At 40.5% G+C, this 23,514-nt stretch overlaps 1 protein-coding gene across 1 annotated transcript in view; it reads left to right on the forward strand.

The window, feature by feature from the left end:
* DNAH5 (dynein axonemal heavy chain 5) overlaps positions 1–23,514 on the forward strand; it is a 306,494-nt gene that overhangs the window by 209,480 nt on the left and 73,500 nt on the right. Inside the window, exons 55-60 of the mRNA XM_027767025.1 lie at positions 1,951–2,149; positions 5,203–5,375; positions 10,396–10,526; positions 14,149–14,302; positions 14,979–15,246; positions 22,365–22,596. Of these exons, the coding sequence (XP_027622826.1) occupies positions 1,951–2,149; positions 5,203–5,375; positions 10,396–10,526; positions 14,149–14,302; positions 14,979–15,246; positions 22,365–22,596 (1,157 nt within the window). The remainder of the gene's footprint in view (positions 1–1,950; positions 2,150–5,202; positions 5,376–10,395; positions 10,527–14,148; positions 14,303–14,978; positions 15,247–22,364; positions 22,597–23,514) is intronic.

Genomic DNA, 23,514 nt, shown 5'->3' on the forward strand with positions numbered 1-23,514 from the left:
ACAAAATTTCTCTTCAAACATAGAATGTTATGTAAAAATCTGGTGTATCAGTTTTTCCCCAAAGCATGGCCTGTGTAGTCAGATTAAGGCAGGATATCTTCTCTCAGCTCTCTGGGGCTGAGGAGGTAGTTAAGCAAATGGATTTTAGGGGACTTCCACACATAAACAGGCAAAGGCAGCTGAAATATCAACAAATCTGTTGTTAAATACATCAGATGTCGACTATCAAAAACAAAACAAAACAAAACACCCCACACTTCCGTTCCAGATGCTCACAAAAATAGGTAACTGCGCTTTCTGACTCTCAAAGACTAGGGGTTTTGGAGAACACTTGCTTTCCTTATTATAGATTATTGACAATCAATTTAGCAGCAGTGAACTTAAAAAAAAAAAAAGGCCTGAGGGTAAGTGTGCATGTGAGAAAGAGAAAGAGAGAGTGGGAGAGAGAGGAAGACAGAGAGAAAGAGGGGGAGAGAGAAAGAATGCATCCCCCAATGGGGCCTAGTCATGCCACAGTTGCTTCTCCATCCCCTCAGGCTCCTGGTGTGTTGTTCACACTTCTAGGCTGAGATTCAAACTGCAATTGGCCCTGTGGGATCTGGCTTACTCTGCCGGGCTAAACTACTGCACTATGGGGCTGGCCCAACACTGCTTTTTGTTTTGCTTTTTAGAATTTTCTGTAGGGTGAGTGTGTTCACCAGGGAGACACAGAAAGAGAGGGAAAGTAAGGAGTCACCCCCAAGGATATGGCTATGTAGTATGTTACTAAGCTAAGAAATTTCCATCAGTTGCTCATATAAAATAATGAGCTTAGAGGAACATTTGTTATTCTAACTTGGGAACAGGAGTGTTTGGCCATTAGATTTCCTCAACTGTCTGTTAATTTTGGGCCTTGGATGTTCTGCTTTGTTTAAATAGGGAAGATTTCTGCTTTGAATTTCTTTCATTTGGGTTAAGCAAATATACTTTTATAATATCTCACTTGTATACATCAACATGCAGTCAGTTTAAGACAGCAATTAAGGCATCCATTATTATTTAATTAGTTTTTAAATTTATTTTTTTGTTGTTCCATGAGTGAGAGATACAGAAATAGAGACAGAGACAGCCACTCCCAGTAGGATTCTGACGCTATGATCCATACACAGTTTCAGTCAGCTCTTGATCATGGCAACATAAGTGCTCAGAGTACTCAGGAGGGTCTATGGACATGAACCCAGAAACTTTTGATGTGATCGATTTCACAAAGCATCGTGTTTTACTGCTGTACCACTGTCTGGCCCTCTCTGCTATACTTCATATTATGCTTTGGCAACTTAATGTGAATGTATTATTTTAAAAAAAAAAGACTAATTTGGGCCAACAGGTGGCAGAATGGTTAAGATGCTGGACTCCTATGCGGCCAACCACAATTTGAGTCCCAGACCTGGCAGCTTGAAACTTATGCTGGCCACGTGTGTGTGTGTGTGTGTGTGTTTGTGTGTGTGTGTGCATGCACGCGTGTATGTGTGTGTGTATGCAAAATGCTGAGAGGAGAATGGAGGAGAAGATATTGCAGTGTGGCCAGCCCCCCTGGGGTGGTGACTTCTCACTTTCCCTCTCTCTGTCTCTTATGAGTACATGTGCCCTGCGGCAAAAACTCTTAAAGACTATCACAAAATTAAGACTTTTACATAAAATATTAGTTTGTTGGTTGATCAGGGTAATTTTTAATAATTTTGTCTAGAGATGTTTTCTTTTCAATTTAGAGACCACAGATGAATAGACTTTGCTTTCTATTTAATATGATTGAATGAGACCAAGCTGAAGTGAAGTTGAGCATCTTTTCACTAACTTTGCAAAATGTGGCATCTTAAATCAGGAAGGATGAACTCTACAATATTGTCAACTCGAATCCCCAATTATGGTATAATAAGGATTAATAGCACATTTTAATTATGCTCTCAACAGGAACTGCTGAAGCTGTGGAAGCACGAATGTAAACGTGTCATAGCTGATCGTTTCACGGTGTCCGATGATGTGACCTGGTTTGATAAGGCTTTAGTAAGTCTTGTAGAGGAGGAGTTTGGTGAAGATAAAAAACTCTTGGTGGATTGTGGAACTGATGCTTATTTTGTGGATTTCTTGAGAGATGCACCTGAAGCTACAGGTAAATGATTAAAGCAGAATTTGAAAATCCCTAAAAGAGAGGGTTTTTTTTTTTTTTTTTTTTTACAGAGGCCATGTGTGCTCACCAGAGAGAAAAAGGAGAGAGAGAGAGAGAGAGAGAGAGAGAGGAAAAAAGCCCTCTGAGGGAGTGTGATCATGCCCCAAGTCTTTTTTCTGTTTCTCTATTCTGTCAGGGTCCTGGGCATATGTTTATGTGCCCAGCATGTTTATCAAGCTGCCAACCTGGATCTGAATTGTGGTTGGCTATGTGAGTTCTGATTCTCCACACACAGGGCTTAATTACTGTGCTATAGGACTGACTCCCTCCCCTAAAGGGAGATCTGAAAACAGAAGGTTCAGTCTAGGGATGTTGAGTTTCTATCCAGTGAACTTTACTGAAACAAGTCCGGGCACAGTAAGTGCTAGGAAGTCCAGAATGAGTGGATAGGTGTAGTCATGGAGCTTGAAGACCGTCAATTTTATGCATTTTGTGATCGGATGTGCAGGTAGCATAGGAGGCGGGATGGGGCAGAGAAAGTGGCCAGGACTTGTAGTTTGTCAGACAAAAGTAAGTTAAAGGATTGGATCTACCACATGTTGGCTGGACATCTCTGAACTTTCTTGAGCCTCATTCTCCTCAATTATAAAAACGAAAATATGAATATATGCATTATGGGTTCTCTGGGGAATAAATGAAATGTTATCTGTAGAATGGCTTAGGTAGACTTTGACCCATAGTCACTGCGGAATGAGAGATAAAAATAAGGATAATAATTATTATTCAGATCACCCTCAATGTTGAAAATTAAAATAAAAATCTCAAATTAAATGAGAGGGCCACTGAATATAATTGGAAAGATATGGGTGATAAGGAGACAAGCTTTTGTGGTTGTGGTTCCAAGAAAAATTGACATGTATTACTCTTCTTATGAAGAGACACTGCTCCAGTTGTTTTCCCTTCGAAATAACTGGGCTTAAGTTGAATATATATATATATATATATATATATATATATATACACACACACACACACAACACACACACACACACACCCCACAGGTGGCATGGTGGTTAAAGGCTCTGGACATCCCACATAGCCAACCACGGTTTGAGTCTCAGGCCTGGTGGCTTGCTTTCTTACTTCCCCTCTTTCACTCTCTGTCTCTGTGTCTTTCTGATCAAATTAAAATAAATAAATAAATAAAATGAATGAATAAATAAAATTAAATAAATAATTCTTTAAAAAAGAAAAAAAGACATATTTGGAAACATATCTTCTAAATGATTGTGAATGGCCAGCTAGGCTGTCACCAGATTTGATGATATGTGTGTGCTGCCAATAGTATCTGAGCACTCCTTGCTGTCTGTGCAGTTAGAACACTCCTTCTGCAGAAAAACGTGATACATTTTATTTTAGATCACAGCAAGCATACAAAAATCCTGTAAGGATAAGGGCATTACACAAGGTAATTAAAATTATGTATTATGCATTTTATTTCCTGTTAATGCAGAAGGATAAATAATTAGCATATGGTTTTTAAGGATCACCACTCCTGCATTCTGGGAGTGGGAGCAGTATCTGGAAGCAAACACATAACCTTTTTTAAAAAAAAAATTGAAGAATTATGTATTTAATGTTAGTTATTACTGTTATTTTTAAATTTGATCAGAGAGAGAGAGAGAGAGAGAGAGAGATGGAAAGTCAGAAAGCAAGTTGCCAGGTCTGAGACTTGAACCATGTGAGCCATGTGAGAGTCCAGTGCCCCCAACAACATGCCACCCGCTGGTGCCAAAACATATAACCTTTTGTGACTTCAAAGCACTTTATCCCTCAAAGCTTGAATCAAGCATTTATGAGAGTGTTGTGACTCTTGAAATTGATCAGTGATAGCACTGTAAATATGCCAGTCTTCATGATTATGTTAAATCAATTTCTTTGCTTTGTCTACAAAAGGCTAATATGATAATTAAGAGAAGGCCAATTGAAAATAATTATTTATTGAAAGTAATAAGGTACTGTAAAATTTGGAAGACCCACTCACTCTTCCAGTACCCAGTGGATTGCTAAGTTGTTATTGATATATTTGACTAACATGTCACTTATTTCCTGTTACTTATGTTAACTGATAATGAATTTATATGTCCCTAATTTAACTTTTTCTTTAAGAGAAATTTTTGCTATAAGGCGTGTGTGCACACTGGAGAGACAGAGAGAGAAAGAAAGTGAGAAATCACCCGCTGGGGTGATGGGCACACTGGAATCCCTTCTCCATTCTCGGGATTTTGGGCATGCAGGCTCATGTGCCTGACATAAGTTTAAGCCACTGGGTCTGGGACTCTAACCACAGTCAACTAGGTGGGAATCCAGCAATGTAACCATTATGCCATCTATTGGCCCCAACTTTTTTGACATTATGCTTTGTTAATTCACATTGGAAAAGGGTTAAGCCTGCTTATTATATATTCTTACTTACAAAAACAGATGTGCTGATTTTAATACATCTTTTCCCAATGACATAACTCAGTGTGGTTATTTATTTAGGAAATTATTTTTCTATTCCCCCCTCCAACTGTCCACCCCCATTCCCTAAAATTTACTTCTGTCCTCACCCCTAACCTGAAATTTCTAAATTATATAAATGAGAAATGACCTCATTCTTTTTATTTTTGACCTCCCTTAATGCTACATTCCTACTTTTATAACTCTCACTTTAACCATTAAGCTAGTATCTCTGGGACAGTCTTTGAAATGCCAACATTCGACTATTGCTTCAAATGAAATGAATGCAACGCTATTTAAAATCAGCTCTTTCTAGACAGGAAAAAACTAAAATGGCATGTGATCACAGCATTCCTAAGGCTTCAACTATTGTTTGCTTTCTTCTTTATTCCAAAATGGTATTTTTTGAAAAATGGTATTTATATGGTATTTTGATGAAAATCAGTATTTTTTCCATTGTTAAATGTCACAGCGATGAGTGTATGAATTTAGATGGAAGGAAATAGTACAGTCCAGAGATTTGAAGAAACTTAATTGATTCTTTCCCACCAAAGGTGAACCATCCGAGGAGGCTGATGCTGACATGCCCAAAATTTACGAGCCCATTGAATCTTTTAATCATCTAAAGGAGCGTTTAAACATGTTCCTGCAGCTTTATAACGAGAGCGTCCGCGGTGCCGGCATGGACCTCGTGTTCTTTGCAGATGCGATGGTTCACTTAGTCAAGGTACAGTAGCCACGCCGGGTAGCGCCTTGCTGAAGTGACAGACACTTGGCTTCACACCAGAATTCACCTCCCCACCCCCGCTTTCATCCCCTAGGAGAATATTCAGTTTAAAAATAAACTCAATGCTATCCTCCAATTTAATTTCCAAACTGAATGCAACATGTCACACTTTATAGGCTTAAAATAAGAGCCTGTGTACTTCCAATGTGTGATGTGATAATTTTATTCAGTGTTGCTACACAGCTTCTAGCTTGATGCTTTTACCACGTAGGATGAATATGGTTGACATCTGAGTTCAAAGCACAAAGTCTGCTTATTTTCATATCATTCAAAGAATCTCACTATATAATATAATGTATAAGCCTTGAGGACATGATGCTAAGTGAAATAAGCCAGACCCCAAAGGGTAAATACTGCATCGTTTCACTTATCTGAAGTACCTAGAGTCGTCAGGAGTCAGAGACAGAAAATAGAATGGGGGTTTTCAGGGGCTGTGTGGAGAGGGGAATGAGGAGTTAGTATGGAAAGGGTACAGTTTTTGTTTTGCTAGCCACCTGGAGGTGGCTGCAGGTGATCCTTGCACAAACAATATGAATGTACTTAAGGCTGTTGAACTGTTTCCTTAAAAATAGTTATGATGGTAAACTTTCTTATGTTTATTTTTTCATGATTAAGCATATTAATTTAAAAACCAGTGCATAAACAGTTGACTTCTAGCTGATGAAATATCTGTTAGAATGAAATCCACCAGAAAAGTACACTTTCTATTTTACTTTGAAGTAGGAGTCACTATAGTATCTATTTTTAGGACAGTTGATCATTAAAGGTTGGAAGTAAAATACATTATTTTACTTGAGAACTTATGGAACCTAATTTATCGATGGTACAAGATGATGCTATTAAAAATCGATTGCTGATCTTGATCTTCTCCCTCTGTGGACATCATTTACCTTTCAGACTAGATCCTTTCAGTCAGAAAGAAGGCAATTCGAAGCTGTCTTCCATTCTTTGGGTTAAACCATGAGGAACGATCTTATAATTACGAATTGTCACCTCTAATAATTACTGAGCTTAGAAACGGAGACCATTTTAAAGCTTATCCAGTGAACCATCCCTCAGAAAATGAGAGATTGCTTGGCTGCTCTTTTTCTCTGCAGGAGTGTGAGGCGAGCATTCCAGCAAGACTAGAGTAAGCTGGGGTGGGAGGAAGACAGAGAGGCTGCCCGGGTCTTGTCTCCCCAGTAGCAGGGTGTTTCTCTTGGTGATTCTATGAATTATCAAAAGCAAAGACATCTATACTGAAGTATGAGAACAAATGTTTTTTCAAAGCCAAATATACATAACATTTTGAAATTAGCTCGTAATTGATAGTTAATTAAGAATTAAGGTTTTCAGGAAGAATAGATATTCTATCAAATTTAATAATGAAAGGGAAGAGAAAAAAGAGTTTCAATTTTTTTTACTTGCCAGAAGGTGCCATGTGTCCACACGAGAGAGAGAGACAGAGAGAATGAGAGAGAGAAAAGGCACCCACAGTGGAACGAGGCCCTCTCACAATCTCTTCTCTTCCATTTCTCCATCTACTGGGATTTGGGGCATGCATGCAAACATGCCTGGCATGGTTTTCAAGGTACTAGACCTGAGATTGGAATTGTGGAATCCAGCTCTTTTAAATACTAAGCCTTTGGATTACCAACCCCCCCAAAAAGAACAAAAGCATTTTCTTTTTTTATGTGTGTAATACCAAGGGCAACTGTATGGCAGAATGTCTGCCAGAAACATACTCTGATTGATCTGAGATTTCCTAACAACTCGCATTGAAGGTGAGGTTATTTATGTTAGTCTTCTGCTAGAGCATGTTTGCTGGAATGAATGGACTTTTTTCTCCCGAGTTTCACAGCACAGACCACAGGGTCCTAGACTCTAGCCTGTCTGTTGTGGAATTGAGGAAAGAATCTGTCTGGAGTTTTTGAGCTAAACTGCTGCAATTCTCACATTTTCTGGGCTGACCCTCTCTCCTACCTTTCTCTTTCCTGTGCAGTCAGTATGTGTTGTGCGGGTATGAACCTTGAAATCTGTGCCCAAGTTAGAAGACATGATAGAAACTAGGAAACAGAATTGGAGGCAAAAACTGCAGTGAAACAGAAAGTGATATGAGAACAAGTATTTCTTAGTTCCTTTCTTAATTAAAGTAAATGGCTTTCTTTCAACAGAGTATATTTCTTTTGTCTCATTGGTGAAAGTTCCAACTGCAGTATACATGATTTCCGTGGCCAAGACTTTGCCCACCACTCAGCCTTGTGGGTCATACTCTGCCTATTGGGCAATGCGGAAAAATGTACCGCTAATGGTAAAACGTATTTTGATCCTGGAATATCAGACCCATATGCATTCCCAGCTTGTACTGCATTGTATAGTTTATCAGTATCTGTGTCTGCCCTACCACAAACGAGCTCTGTGAGGGAGGGTGCCCCGCCTTCACCAGATGGACTACTGCCAAGACAGTCACACAGGATACCCTTGACAATTGTCTAGAATTTAGCCGGCTCCCCAGGCTGGCATCCCCTTTGCTTCCTTATTTCCTTTTATTTGCATAGAACCTACTGCAGACCGCGCCCTTAGAGAGACATGGCAGGACTCTTACTGGCCTTGAGAGTTTGTGTGCGCCCACACTTAAGACTTGCCTCACCCAGGCGGTGACACTTCCTTGGTTTCCTGTTGTTGTCACCATCCCAGTCTCTGTTCCAAGGTTCATCATGGCCTAGTCTTTCCTCCACTACAATGCAAGCACTCACGGCACAGGGTGGACATTGTTCATTTAAATATATATATATATATATTTTTTTTGAGAGAGAGTTTTTTTACTATAGGATATGTGTGCTCACTGTAGGAGAGATACAAAGTGAGAAATCACCCCTGAGGGGACTGGCCACACCACAATCCCTTCTCTTTTATTCTCCTCTTGGGATTTTGAGCATGCACACAAGCTCCCGGCATGAGTTTGAAGCGGTCCCATCCGGGACTCGGATGGCGGTTGACTATGTGGGAGTCCAGCAACATAACCATTATGCTATCTGCTGGTCCTAGACATTGTTAATTTTAAGATACTTGCTGAAGGAATTAAAAAACAGATAGTTCTAGCTCATGATTTTATATTATAGGACAGAAAAGTTCTTTTGAGGGTTTTTTTTTGACCGTGTTTTCTCCCATAAGCTCTAAATTTAACTAGGGTTATGGTGTTTTGAGTTTTTTTTTTTTTTTAAGGCCTTCTATTTGTTCATGTATTTGTTTATTTGTCAAGTATCTTTTGAGAGGTTAGCATGAGCCAGAAACTGAGAGTGAAAAAATTTAACATAAGACCTTTGCTCATTTCTAGGTGAAGATATTGGGATGAGGAGTATTTAATAGCCAATAAAATTTACATAAGCCCCCTCATTTATTCACCCACATCGAAGAAAGGACATGGTTATGGTTGAAAAGTACCAACCAAGGAAAGGCACAGGTTTTAGTATGGCTTCCTATAGCTCCCCACCTGCTGGTCTCACCTCCATGTTGTGTTAAGGGAAGATATAAAGAGACACATGCCATCCTTTCCACCCACAGTGAGGATCACACAGCAGGGATGAGGAGGAGGCTGGGAAGACAGGATTTAAGCACACATCTGCCCTCAGGTTCTCAGTTCCACACTAAGAAGGAAAATAGTCTCTTTTTTTTGGGTTCACATGAAGAAGGAGAAATAATACAAATCCTGGGGGCATTACCAACAGGAATAGAACATAGGTCATAGAGGGAATCCTGAGAATGAGTGTTGATAAAATCTTGGCAGGATTCAGAGCCCAGGGCAACTCCTCTCGGCGTTAGCGGAGAAGTACCCCTTTCTCAGCCTCTGCCATTCATTTAAGAACATTGGGATTGCAGCTATACCTCAGGCTCTAACTGCAGTTTGGAGGAAATGAGAAATTGTTCTAACATAGGCCTAGCTGCTGTGGCTCAGCAGTAACATGAGTGCCCTGCAAGGCTGGAGGCTATGAGTTCAGATCCTTGAGCTGGCCTGAAAACATGCCAGGTGCTTGTGTGGACATCTAAGTTCTTGAGGAGCTAGAACCTTGGGGGAAGGAGATTGTGATGCGATGAGTCCCTTTCGAGGGTACCTCCCCCCCTCCGCGCATGCACATGTTCTCTGTCATAAACAAACAAACAAAACACTGAAAAGGAAATGGCTGTCACATAGGTGAAAAGAACATCTAAGAGAATTGTACGCTGAATCCTCTAGGTGGGGCTGAAAGCCTGGTGCTGTAAGTAGTTCATGCAACATCAGGAAAGCCAAATACACTTGGCCTTCTCCCATGACGGGGGCTGGGAGAGTCTGGCATAGAGTGAACTTCTGACAGGTGGCCTATAATCACTTCTTGGTGGATTTGGTAAATTCCTTAGGTATTACCATCTTTGCTAAATAATAGAATGATGCTTAGCTTCATTTTATTTTATTTTATTTTATTTTATTTTATTTTATTTCTTTCAATATTCTTTCTTTTCCTCTTCTTTTTTTTTGTGGTAAGATTTCCATCCATACCCTTACTTAGGGATTTAAACTCTGATCTTTTAATTAACTGCATGTTCTGTGTTCCAAGAATAGATGTTGTTCTGACATTTCTATTCTCTTCCCTATCACACTATGTAAGATTGGGCAAACTGAAAGGGAATCTCAAACTCCCCTTTGTTTATCTCATTTAGAATAGAATGAGCCACAGTCTGGGCTGTGTGCCGACTTTCTTGTGTCAGGGCCCCCATAGTCCCTAAAAGCACACCCCACAGCCCCTAGCTTGTCCGAAGAATCCCATATAGAAATTTCTGTTCTATTTCAGAAATGCTCTCAGTCCTCCAATTGGTATATCTTTTCCGTCTGATCAGACACCTCTGTCTTCAGAAAAGATTATTTGGTCTTATTCTTATAGTGAATAGAAAAAAATGGAGTATTTACATGTTGAGATATATATGTCTGTTCTATTCCATATTATAGATCTCTCGCATCATTCGTACTCCTCGAGGAAATGCCCTCCTGGTCGGAGTGGGTGGATCAGGAAAGCAGAGCCTGACAAGGTTGGCTTCATTCATTGCTGGCTACACTTCCTTCCAGATCACTCTGACAAGGTAACAAACTTTTACTTTAGCCTGAAATGGATTTTGATAAAAGGTGCTCAGAGGCCGCTTGAAGTTAAGAATGCATTTTTCTTATACATAAAGAATCATAGTGGTTTTCCTTCTTGAATGTACACTTATCATCTTCCCTTTTCAACCTCTGTCATAACCGTGGGGATTTCACATTAATAATTTGCTTTAGAAACACTCCATTCTCTCGTTTAGTGAGCAGCCGTCACTCCGTTTTGATGTTATAGATGGTATGAGTGTTGTGCGCACTTCTTTTGTGGCATTCCAGAAGACACTGAGCCCTGCTAAGTATTAATTTGGAATTCAAAAATGTCAATACAGGGGAAAAATAGATGAGACACAGATATGGTTTTACTCATTTATACATTTCAAAATATGTATTGAACACTGACTGTGTGTCAGGCCCTGCTGAGGTGGGTAAGGTAAACCTAGCCTGTGTCCTCAGGGACCTTTCAGTGACTTAAGGGAAACAGGCAGCTGAGTAACCCACTCAGTAAGGTGTGTTTTCTAGATGCAAATCTATAGGGAGGCAAAGGCAGATCAGATCCTGTTGAAGCATGAGGGAGGGGCTTCTAACCTAGTCTAGGGGATGATCAAAAAAGGCTTCCTGATGGAAGTATTGTTTAAACTGAGACCTGAATATGTGTTGGAATTATCTCAGATAGCAGAAGTAAAGGATGTGCTTCAGCACACATGGAGTCACATGCAAGTCCTGGAGGAAGTTAATATGGCTGGGTATACAGTACATGGGGGGCAAGTGGGTAGGGAAGAGAAATGGAGGCCTTACAAGGTATGGGAAGGCATTGGGACTTCATCCAAGAGCAGCAGGAAAGTGTTGATGAGTTACCACCAGGGAGGACACGCCAGATTTGTATGCACAAAAGAGGGATGGAAGGAACTAACTGAAATACTAACAAGGCTATCTCAGGGGTCTGGGAAAAATAGGATGGTGTCATGAGTGGTAGCAGTGAGACAGGAGAAGGCAATTCAAGAGATTGTTAGGAAGTGGGAGCTTTTTGGACTTGATGCATCCTGAGTTTTGGCTTGGGAAACTAGAGAGATGGTTTTGCTACTCATCAAGGTGGGGAACTTAAGGAGCCGACCTTCGGTATGTGTATGCGGTGCAGGGAGAAAACAGGATTAGTCAGGGAGAAGTGAACATGAAGAGATAAGCAGGGGTGAGTCAGAGAGGTTAAACAGAATTTCAGGATTATGGTTAGAGCAGGAGGCTAGTTAGGCAGGAAGTTCTGCCTATTGGCCATTGATGGGCAAAACAAGTCACTGACCTGTCTCACAGAGGAAACCCACAGACACCTGCCTAGACAAGGGCTAACTGTTATCAACCTCTAGGTTTGGAGATCTAGATAGTCAAGGTGTTATTGTGACACTGTTGTACTTTATGTTTCATCTGAATTAGGGATCTTCTTAGACAGTACATCCAAAAATTATAATTGTATTTACATGCCAGGAGAGAGGAAAAATAATTCTCATTACCTCACAAATAATTATTCTAGCTTGTGGAGAAGCAAAGTTAGACAAATGATAACCTGTAGGAGAAGACATTCGACTCTAAGATATTTGCTCCTAACACTTGTATAAAATCTGATAGTTTTCAGAGTACTTTCATATACATAAGATAATTTGATTTCCAAAACAACTTTACGGGTCATAGGGCAGATAGCCATAGCCCATCTAGGAACTGAAGCTCAGCTGTGGGTTGTCTGACATTCCAGATCTGGCTGGAAATCTGTTGCATGATTTTTGGTTTCTAGTCTGATGTGACCTCCTGCATCACATTGCTTTATGTGATAGGTAAACATACCCTGTGGCAACCCTCACTGTGGTAGATAAGTTCCTCTCTGTCTGTCATACCAGGAATGATTCATAACTGATGAAAAGGACGGATGAAGTCTTCCTTTTTTTTTTTTTTTGGAGAGGTTTTTGCTATAGGGTGCGCGCGCTTGCCAGACAGACAGAGAGAAACAGACAGAAAGTGAGAAATCACCCCCCAGGGGGATGGCCACGCTGCAATCCCTTCTCCTCCATTCTCCTCTTGGGATCTTGGGCACGCACGCACACGCGCCCGGCATGAGTTTTAAGCCACCGGGTCCGGGACTTGAACTGCAGTCGACTACGTGGGAGTCCAGCGACATAGCCATTACGCTGACCGCTGGTCCCAAGTCTTCCTTTTCATAGCCTTCAAGAAATGGTTTTACTCCTCATGCCTTTGCATAGTCATGTGGCCAAGGTTGAGATACAAGAGCCTCACACATGGGAAACATAACCATTTGTTAAATGTGTCAGATCATGTTATCAGAGGTAGTGTGTCCTTGAGATCAGGAGGACTGGGCTGAAAGTTTTCCTCATATTACCAGAGGCTGGGTGAGATGTTTCCCTTTGTGCTTTTTTTTTTTTTTTTTTTTTTTCTTTTTCTTTTTAAGGGAGACTGACTTTGAAATACTTTTCTGATCTCTTAGCTCTCATTTTTGAGAAATCTCCTAGAAATACCAATGCATGGGAACCAGCAGTTAGCGTAATGACTATGTCGCTGGACTCCCACGTAGTCGACCATGGTTCGCGTCCCAGACCCGGTGGCTTAAAACTCACACCGGGCGCGTGTGCGTGTGTGCCCAAGATCCCGAGAGGAGAATGGAGGAGAAAGGATTGTGGCGTGGCCATCCCCCCTGGGGGGTGATTTCTCGCTTTCTGTCTCTCTGTCTGGCGAGTGCACGCACCCTATAGCGAAACCCACTCCCCCCCAAAAAAAGAAATATCAATGCATGGTTGTAGTAGCCCTAATTCTAGATTTTAGGTTAAAAAAAAAAAAGACAGTATAGAAGTGAAATATTTAATAGATTTAAAAAAATCAGACACTTATTTTCTCTTGTCCTCTAAATTCTGAGTTTATTTAATGATACCAATATAAGTAATAATTTTGTAAGTCTGGGTCTCCAGGATTGGAATATCTTCACTTTTACTCTTGGTGGGCTACTCTGTATTGGAACCTCTCTCACATTTACTGGGCTGACTTTAACCTAAAGATTATTTTTGGTAGTGAAAGAAGGTTTAGAATGGGATATTTTATAATGTTTCCAGTAGCCCAGTGATTTCATAAAACTCTTTTATGAATCCAAATATGCCACAGAATAATAGCAACAATGAAGGGAGGAGGAGGGCACCGTTTGTAATAGGGCATCCCCTCACCCCATAGAGTCAAAGCCTGAACCGGATTTAGTTGAGTTTAGCTTAATTTATGAGATGTCTTCTAAAATACCAGATGGAGATGTGTGCTTAGTAAATATTTGATTTAACATTTTTATTACCATTGCCAACAAATATTTTAAAAATAATTCATATACACATTTAAATGACAGTTGTAAAAATTGTATTTGTACATGTATGTGTATAAAAGCATTAATTATAATGTTTTATGAAATATGGAGTTTAAACATCAACTAACCAGTAAGTTTATATGCAAACCTATATGATGTAATAAAGCCAGCATTTATAGGGGGTTAGCAAAATGTCATACAGCATTGTAGCAAGGTTCTTTCCTTCCTATGAAACTATTTTAGTTAATGACATAATGGCAATATTTCTTTAGATCCTACAACACATCCAATCTGATGGAAGATCTAAAGGTTTTGTATAGAACAGCCGGTCAGCAAGGAAAAGGAATCACTTTTGTTTTCACAGATAATGAGATTAAAGATGAGTCATTTTTGGAATATATGAACAACGTTTTATCATCGGGTGAGGTAGGAGAACTCTTATTTCTCACATGCTTTTTCTCTTCTGATTTTCTCCTACTTAAAGCCCTCTGTTTCTTTCCATTAGAATATAAGAGGTGTTGGGAATTAGAGACTCAGCTTAAAGAAGGGCATTTCCTCCTGGGCTTTTGAAGAATAAAACTTTCAATCGAAATGTGAAGTTAATCATTGAGAACATCAGTGAATGTCCCAAGTGACAAAGGAAAAAAAGAATAGAGAAATGAGAAGGAAAACGAATTTGAATGTATGTTTGTTTACTCTCTTTCAGGGCTAAGACATTGCAGTTCTTGATAGAATTGCCTGGTAATTTAAAAATGTTCTGAGGCCAGCAGGTTTTGTGGTAGTTAAGGTGCTGGACTCCCACATAGTGACTGTGGTTTGAGTCCTGGGCCTGGCAGCTTGCTTTCTTTCTGTCTCTTTCTCTCACCTTCTTATGTGCCCTATAGCAAATTAAAATAATAATAAAAGTAGTAGTAGTAAATTAAAAAATAAATAATTCTCTAGAAAAACACAGTGTGTTTCATCTTGAAAACTTTCAGTCCATTTTCAAAGGTGAGTTTAAGAATGTGAGTGGAAGATCGACATAGTGTACATAGCAAGCTATAGATTTTGATTTGTTTTATACATATATACTGAATTTGAATGCCCCCTACTGCTTTTTAAGGTCTCTAACCTATTTGCTCGTGATGAAATTGATGAAATTATTAGTGACCTGATGTCAGTCATGAAAAAAGAATACCCCCGGCGCCCTCCCACCAACGAGAACCTCTACGACTACTTTATGGGCCGCGTCCGGCAGCACCTTCACACTGTGCTCTGCTTTTCACCCGTCGGGGAGAAATTTCGAAATCGCGCTTTGAAGTTCCCCGCCCTTATTTCTGGATGCACTATTGACTGGTTCAGCCGATGGCCTAAGGACGCCTTAGTTGCTGGTTAGTATGGCGGGAAGATTTCTGGCAGCGTTTCGGGTGTGTGGTGTCTGTGTGCTGATTTGCCCTCAGTGCCATTTGGTGTCTTGGGCTTGGGCTGAGCCTACTCACTTTGACGTTTGAAGATTTTTGTTACAATATAGTTCTCTCATATTTGGAGGCTTATTTTTCCTGGAGTGTGGTTATTAGAGAATGGTATCTGCAATCTGGACCTTGGTCTAACGCTCAGGGATGCCGGAAGGCTTTGCCTTAGCTGGAGTAGCAGTGGGGACACCACAGGTAAGCACTGAGGACGTAATCTCATGGGCAGTGTTTGTGTTCTTAAGTGAGTTTGTCAACCCTAGACGAGTTAGAGCCCTGTGTCTCTTGGATATTTCCTTCCCATGGCTACGGTGCTGGAAACCAAAGAGAAGGGCACTACCCACCAGTTCTCTGCTGGTTCTGTTTTCGACCAAGAACGTAATGGGAGTTTCCTCTGAGCGGGCTCCTTGCTGCTCTCTGCTTCTGTCTGATCTTCTGTCCCAGCCAACATTACTGCGTCTTACTCTGTAAATGAAACTGGAATATTAGAGTTGTACAGGAGAGGGTAGAGAGCATACATTTAGTTTATGGCTTTTTATGGCTTTTGGTAAGAAATTATCCATAATATTTTAAAAGATGCAGATACTCAGGTCTCATCCCTCATCTGTTGTATCAGAACACCAGGGAGCCCTGTTTCAAAGTAGTGGCTTTCTTCTTTTTGAGAGTTTTTTGCTATAGGGAGTGTTTGTTCTCCAGAAAGACAGAGAGAGACAAAGAGACAGAAAGCGAGAAATCACCCCCCAGGGGGGATGGCCATGCCACAATCCCTTCTCCTCCATTCTCCTCTCGGGATCTTGGGCATGCATGCACATGCGCCCAGCATGAATTTAAGCCACTGGGTCTGGAAATCCAACAATAGTCAACCACATGAGAGTCCAGCGACATAGCCATACACCAACTGCTCATCCCAGTAGTGGCTTTCAAACTTTGACTATATTATTTTAAACAGAAACATAAGCCTTATTTTCCAGGAGTACCTGATAGATAGCCCTAACAGGTAAAACGGTAAAGTGGAGGAGAGGAAAGGGTGTTCTGGACCCTTCTTCCCTTCCCCCGAAGCCTCCTGCCTTACCACTACCTCCACAGCGGTGTGTGACCTCGTCTGGGAGGACAGATGAACCTGTCTCCGTAGAGATGGAGAAAGTGGAGAGAGTGGAGCGGAGGGAATTGTCAGAGGTGGGAGGAACCAGTAGGAGTGATACTGGGGCTGGAACCCATGTTTGCTTATCTGTCTGTCTGTCTATCTATCAATCATCTATTTATCTAGTTATCAATTTATATATCTATCTAGTTAGCTAGCTATCATTTATCTAATCTAGTTATCTCTCTGCTTATCTAGCTATCATCTATGTATCTAGTTATCTAGCATCTATCAATTATTATCTATTATTTATGTTACATATCTATCATCTATCTACCTTTCTAGTTATCTAGCTATTATCTTTTATCTATCCATTATCCATCTACTCATCTGTTTTTTTTTTTTTTTTTTTTTTTTCATGAAAACCCTTACACATTAAGGAAGAGTGTTCTCCCAGTGTACTGCTACTGACAAGGATAGTTTTCCAGTCTGTGATTTTTAAACACAGAATATTTTAATGTGTTTGAAGCATACTTTTTTTATCTTATGAAGTCTTTGTCTTATAAATAAAAGACCAGTGATTTAAAATTTTAAGTCCCATAAAAATGTAAATAAAGCTAGAGGTAAGATGTTATATTTCCTTAAAGTAGGATATACATGCAGAGCACAAAACAATAGTATTTCAGAGCTACATTAAAGTTTACTAAGAAATATGATAATTACTCTGCAAGTTCTTTGTATGATATCCAGTAAGGTTTCCTGGTTAACAATAAAAATAATTTCAGGTGACAAAAATACCGCAGTAGAGGATAGCAAAGATGACTTAATTTAAGTAGAGAGCTCTTCCTGCCAAATCTCTATTTTAGCCATCCTCTCTATTATAAGACAGATCTCTCACTGATATTTTTTTGGTTAATTTTTTGCTTATCTGTCTCATTCTTTCAAGTCGACTCAAGTCAAGATTATACAGAGGGCAGGAACCTTTCATTTCTCTGCTCTCAGTTCCCAGCTAGTATTCTGGGCTTCATGCAGAATTCATGTTTTCATTTATTGAAAACATTTTTATTGAGCTTCAGGTCATTTGTTGAGCCACAAACATTTCAGGGCAAGACAGCCTTGTTTCTTTTACTTATTTACTTTTTTTTTTTTTTTGTAAAGGGCACATATGCTCATTAGAGAGAGACAGAGAGAGGACACACCCTCCCCATGGTGCAAGGTCATGCTGCAATCCTTTGTTTTCCATCTCTCCCTCCTTTAAGAGTTTTGGGCATGCACAGATGTATGCCTGGCACAGTTCTCGAGCCACCAGGTCCAGGACTCCAGCTGTGCATCTGGCTGTGTGGAATCAGTTACCTTATACACCAGGCCATGGAGCCAGCCCCCAGACTTAATTTCTTTATTCCAGATTTGCTCCTTCAGAAAGCTCACCCTTAGCCTTCTATATAATGTGCCCCATTAATTTGATCTACAGTCTGGTCTATCCCTGGATTGAAATCTATGCGCGCAACCGACTGCTTGATCCATTATCAAATTTCATAGGCTCCTTAAATTCAAAATGTCTGAAACTGACTGGCTCTTCTCTGCTCTCTCTTCCCCCCTTTCGCCAGGGAAGTGCCACCGTAGTTCATCCAACTAGGCAGTCAGAGACCTCTGTCTTTCACACCCGTTATACCTTCAGCTCTCAAGCCCCATCCATCCCCAGAACATCGACCACCTCCTAAATAATTGGTGGAATCCAGCTTTTCCCTTTCACTGACATCCTACACCAAGCCCTCACAGTTGCTCACCTGGAAACCCAAATTGCTTTCTGATGATCTCTCTCCCTCTTTCACCTGTCTCCTATTCATCTCACTTCACAGACAGGATAATGGTAAAAATACAAATCCAGTCACATTGTTTTCTGCTTCAAGCCTCCCATGCCTTCTCATTGCTCCTAGGAAAAAGAGCATGATCCTTAGCATGGCCTTGAAAGCTGGGAAGAGCTGGCTCCACCTACCTCCCCAGCCTCCCCTGAGGTTCCTTTTCCCTTCTGCTTTGTTGTCCTGGCTCTGAATGTACCATTTTTCTCCCCATGCAATGCCCTCCTCTCATTGCTCCCTGCACTCTCCTCCCTCTGGGTCACACTGGCTCAACTGGCTGTCACCTCTTCAGGAAACCCTTCCTGTGCTTCTTTTCTCTGTGCCTCCACTAAACCAGGGCACTTGTTACCTGCCTCCTGGCAGATAGCACTTTTCCTTCTTCGAATTAGTCATAGTTTATGATGCATGCTCCTAGTTGGATGATATAGTTAATTAATTATTTTTAAAAAAGAATTATTTATTTAATTTTATTTGTTATTGTTATTTTTTAATTTGACCAGAGAGAGAGAGAGAAAAAGGGAAAGTGAGAAAGCAAGCTACCAGGTCCAGGACTTGAACTGTGTTCGGCCATATGAGAGTCCAGCACCTTAACCACCATGCTACCTGCCAGCCCCAGATATATTTAATTATGGCTTATCTCTCCTACTAGGCTAAAAACTTCATGAGGTCAAGGACTACATACCTTTTGTTCACAACTTGAGCAGCTACTTGTATCTGATGCTTACAGTCTTGAATGAATCAGCTGAGTTAAAATTCATACTTTCATGATATGGCCCCAACTCCAGTGCAGTTTTTCTGTAACATAACACAACTTTTTCTTTTTTCCTTCAGATTTACCACTTTGTCCTCTGAATATGCTTTAATCACCCTTATCTTCCCACACAGGTCTCCCATACCAAGAATGTCCTTCCTCATGCTCTTTGTTCATCCAAGTTCCCAAACTTAATCACCTCCTTCAGTCCCACTCTGTTCACTTAGGAATACTTAAAATTTCCCTTCTTCTCGAACTTCCTGTAACATGTGTACTTTCTATAATGCATCTGACTGTTTCAATCTTTTTAAACCTTTGGATAACCAGTGAGGTTTTGTAGTTACGTCACCAATTTGGCCTAGTATGTCTATACAGTCTGCATACTATACATACATTTAGGAGAGTGTTAGCCACAGTAATGGGTAAAATAATGATAAGACATAAGATACTGCACTTTTCTTTAATAGATATAAAATCTTCTGGGGAAAGCCTACATGTATACAGCCACTACTAATCTCCTTTGTGTTATTTTGAGAGTACCATCTGTAGGTTTTGAAACTGCTTAATTGTTTTGTTTTTGTTATTTTAGAAAATGAACAATAGGATTTCTTTTTTTCTTTTTCTTTTTTCTTTTTTGAGAGGTTTTTTGCTATAGGGCATGTGCGCTTGCCAGAAAGGCACGGAGAGACAGAAAGTGAGAAATCACCCCTGGGGTGAGGGGAAGGGCCACACTGCAATCCCTTCTCCATTCTCCTCTCGGAATCTTGGGGCACACACGCATGCGTGCACCTGACATGAGTTTTAGCCACCGGGTCCAGGACTGGAACCTCGGTCGACTACATGGGAGTCCAGCAACATAGCCATTATGCCATCTGCTGGTCCCAACAACAGGATTTCTAGAAAACTACTTAAGTATGCCAATTCTGAGTTAAATTATCACCTCCATATCAACCAGGAAATATATCAATTTCTAATTTGCATATTTAGATTACAAGAAATATTTCTGGACTGGCCCCATGGGCTAGTGGTTAAAGGAGCCAAATCCCACATGACTGACTGGTTTGAATCTTGACTCCAGTCTCCTGAAAAGGCAACATGCCTGGTTGTGTATGGGCATGCCTCAAATCACAACAGGATAGAGAAATGGAGAAAGGATTGTGGCATGGCCATATCTCATTAGGGGCTGCTTTGTCTCTCTCTCTCTCTCTTTCTCTTTTTCTGATGAGTACCTATGTGCCTTCTGGCAATTAAAAAAGAAGAAATAATCCCAGTTAAATAAAAATATTAATTTATTTGTGTGCTTTTCTGATTTATCGAGGTTCATAAAGTGAATACCAGATTTTTAGTATTTTTATAAACTATAGCGCTTTTGAAAAAAAAAGATTTTTTTATAGTATGAATTTAAACAGATTGAATCTCTTTAATGAAACATTTAAAGACAACGATGCTTTATTTTATGTTGTAAAATACTGAAAGGTGGGCCCGCTGCTGGGGTTGCTGCCTTGGTGGTTGGATGTTGAAGATGACAAAGGGTTTTCTATGGTCCCTTGATTAAGACTCAGCAGGTGTGGGTCACCCTAATAGGGATCGTTATGACCCTTTATATAACCTTTCTTGCACCAGAGCTTGTGTCTCTAAGGAAGGATGTACTTAAAATCCATTCCATTTTTATTCTCTTTGACTTTTTGGAGAGACAAAAAGATAGCTTGCTACATAAAGAAAAAGGTCACTATTATTGACACTCTCTGTTCATAGGAAGAAAAAAATCATTTTCAGAAACTGGGAAAGTTCCCTGAGAGCATTGCATAATGCCAGGTAAAACCCTTGGTGTCATGTCTGGTGCATGGTAAATATTGCACCCATTGTGGTTAACAGCTACAAAAAAATTCATAGGTAAGAACTGTTATTAAATTTCCAGTGCCCAGAATTTAACTTCTTGGAATTTGAACTGTTCTTTATAATGTCTGCTGAAGTTACATGAGTAAACATGACTTCAGAATCTTAATATGTTGCTTTAGAGGGTGTGGTAAACTATATATGTAATCAAGCTGATGAATCATCACTATTATTTACACAGATCTAAATACTACCCCGCAGTATCAGCATTAGGAACTTAATTTAGGGGGGTCAGCAGGTGGCATGGTAGTTAAAGTGCTGGACTCCCACATGGCCAACCATGATTCGTCATGGACTTAGTGGCTTGAAGATCATTCTGGGCACATCTGCATGGATGCCCCAAATCCCAGAAGAATGGTAGAAGGGACTGTGGCATGGCCATCTCTCCTAGAGGATGATTTCTTCCTTTTCCTCTCATTGTCTCTCTCTCTGTTAGTCTCTGGGAAGCACACATGCCCTGTAGCAGAAATCTTTAAAAAATAGAATTTAGTGCTCAACCACTAATTGTGAGCACTGAAGACACATTTTTGTGTCTTAGCTAACTATCCCCTGTGAGATTTGATCACTTGACTCCTCTTCCCCTCTGAGTTTTATCAGTCATGTTTCTATTTATAGCTCTTATCTACTTAGGTTATTTCTTCTAAGATACCTAAAAAGGTTCGTAATAATTTTTATCTGGATAATGCAGAACCTTTATAAATCCCCTGGGGTTGAGACCGAATTTCATATTCCTCTTTTGTTCCATGGCACCCATTGCATAGTGGATATGTGTAGGCGTTCGATATACACATGGTGATTGACTAGCTCTGATGCTGGGTCTGTTCCTACAGTGTGAAATGTCATCTTAGAGTCGGTCCCTTGGTTGGTACTGTGGGAAAAGGGAAGGTCTCTAGAGGAAATTTTTATACAAACATGTCTGAAGGATGCTGTGAATTAGAACTGACCACAAATGACTAGCTGCCACATTAAAGAATAAGATGACCCGGGCATAAAAAAATTTAGCAATGAACATTTCCACCTGCCAAATTCAATCAGAGCCTGGGGGAATGAAGGGCATGGCAGGTTCTGAATAAAAAAATAAATGGGATTGTTAAATATGAGTACCAGGTGGGCACTGATTTCTGAGCTATTTGTACCACTTTTATCCTTATGTAAACCATAAACCAGGCTGGCGGCCGACCAGAACCTGCAGCTGTGTAGAGGAGATTTCTTTGCACAAGCACCAGCAAACAAAGAGTGATGATACACTTAAAGTTTTTATAGTTTTAGACCTGAAAGGGAAAATTAAATTGTTGATGTTGTGTGTGTGGGCCCAAAAATGCTGACATGGATCTAACCTAGCTGGGGCTCCAGAAATAGTATGCATTCATGAGAAATGAAGTCTTAACCAGTGAAATTTTAAAACGGTAATTTATATTACTATGTCACATGCGGCCATCTTTATTTTTTCTAGTGTCTGAGCACTTCCTCTCTTCCTATGAGATTGACTGCAGTTTGGAAACCAAGGAGAAGGTGGTTCAGTGCATGGGCTCCTTCCAGGATGGGGTCGCTGAAAAGTGTGTTGATTATTTCCAGAGATTCCGACGTTCCACCCACGTGACACCCAAATCGTACCTTTCCTTTATTCAGGGTTATAAGTTCATCTATGGTGAAAAGCATGAGGAAGTACAGACACTGGCCAACAGGTAAGGATGAAGTTCAAGTTTGAAGATATGCTAAAGCAGCTGGGTCTCAATCAGGGTTGACATTTGTCTACCTGGTAGACATTTTTCAAAGAGTGGAGACATTTTCATTTGTCACAGCCGGGGCAGTAGGACAGGGGAGGGCTATTATTGGCTCATCATGGATAGAGGCCAGGACCACTGTGGGACGTCTGACAGTGCACAGGGCAAAGAATTACCCAACCCAAAGTGTCGACCAGGCAGTTTGAGAAGCCCTGCTCTGTTGCCCAGTAGGACTGATTGTTGCAAGGATTTTATGTGGTCTGTCTCTTTCTATGACATTGAATGACATAATGATGGAATGGGTAGACCTGGAAAGAGTTGAGAATGCAGACACACCTCCTCCCTGCTGGCCCCTCATGTCCCACCCTCCTCCAAATGAGGTAGATTCATGTGCCTGCTGCATGGTGACTATCCTGCTTGACTGAATTTAACTTCAAACTTCACTTCTCTGTGCCTTTCTTTTCTTTTTTATAAGAGAGAGAATGAGAGAGAGCAAGCGAAAGGGTGAGGAAATAAATTGTATTTTTGACAGGGTCGAACCATACTGCAGTCCCCCAGACCAGTCTCCTAATTAGCCAGGGTTACAGGCTTGTGCCACTGCACCCACCCTGTTTAGGTTGATCTGGGAACTGAAGCTAGGTCTCCCATGTGGCTCCAGATTCAGGCAGTGGTGCCCTATTGCTTGTGTCACACACCGTGGCTTTTTTCTGAACATGCACAGCTTCTTAATATGGCCAGAATCAGTAAGGGCTGCTATATAAGGGAGGTTGATTTAAATGACTCTGAGGACTCCCAACTTTAAAAACTTTTTAAAAAGCTTATTCATTTATTTCTTCTATCTCTGTGTGTCTATGTGTGTGTGTGTGTGTGTGTATGTGA

This window comes from Tupaia chinensis, unplaced genomic scaffold (assembly GCF_000334495.1).
Source record: "Tupaia chinensis unplaced genomic scaffold, TupChi_1.0 Scaffold143836_2, whole genome shotgun sequence".
In the NCBI taxonomy this organism is placed as follows: Eukaryota; Metazoa; Chordata; class Mammalia; order Scandentia; family Tupaiidae; genus Tupaia; species Tupaia belangeri.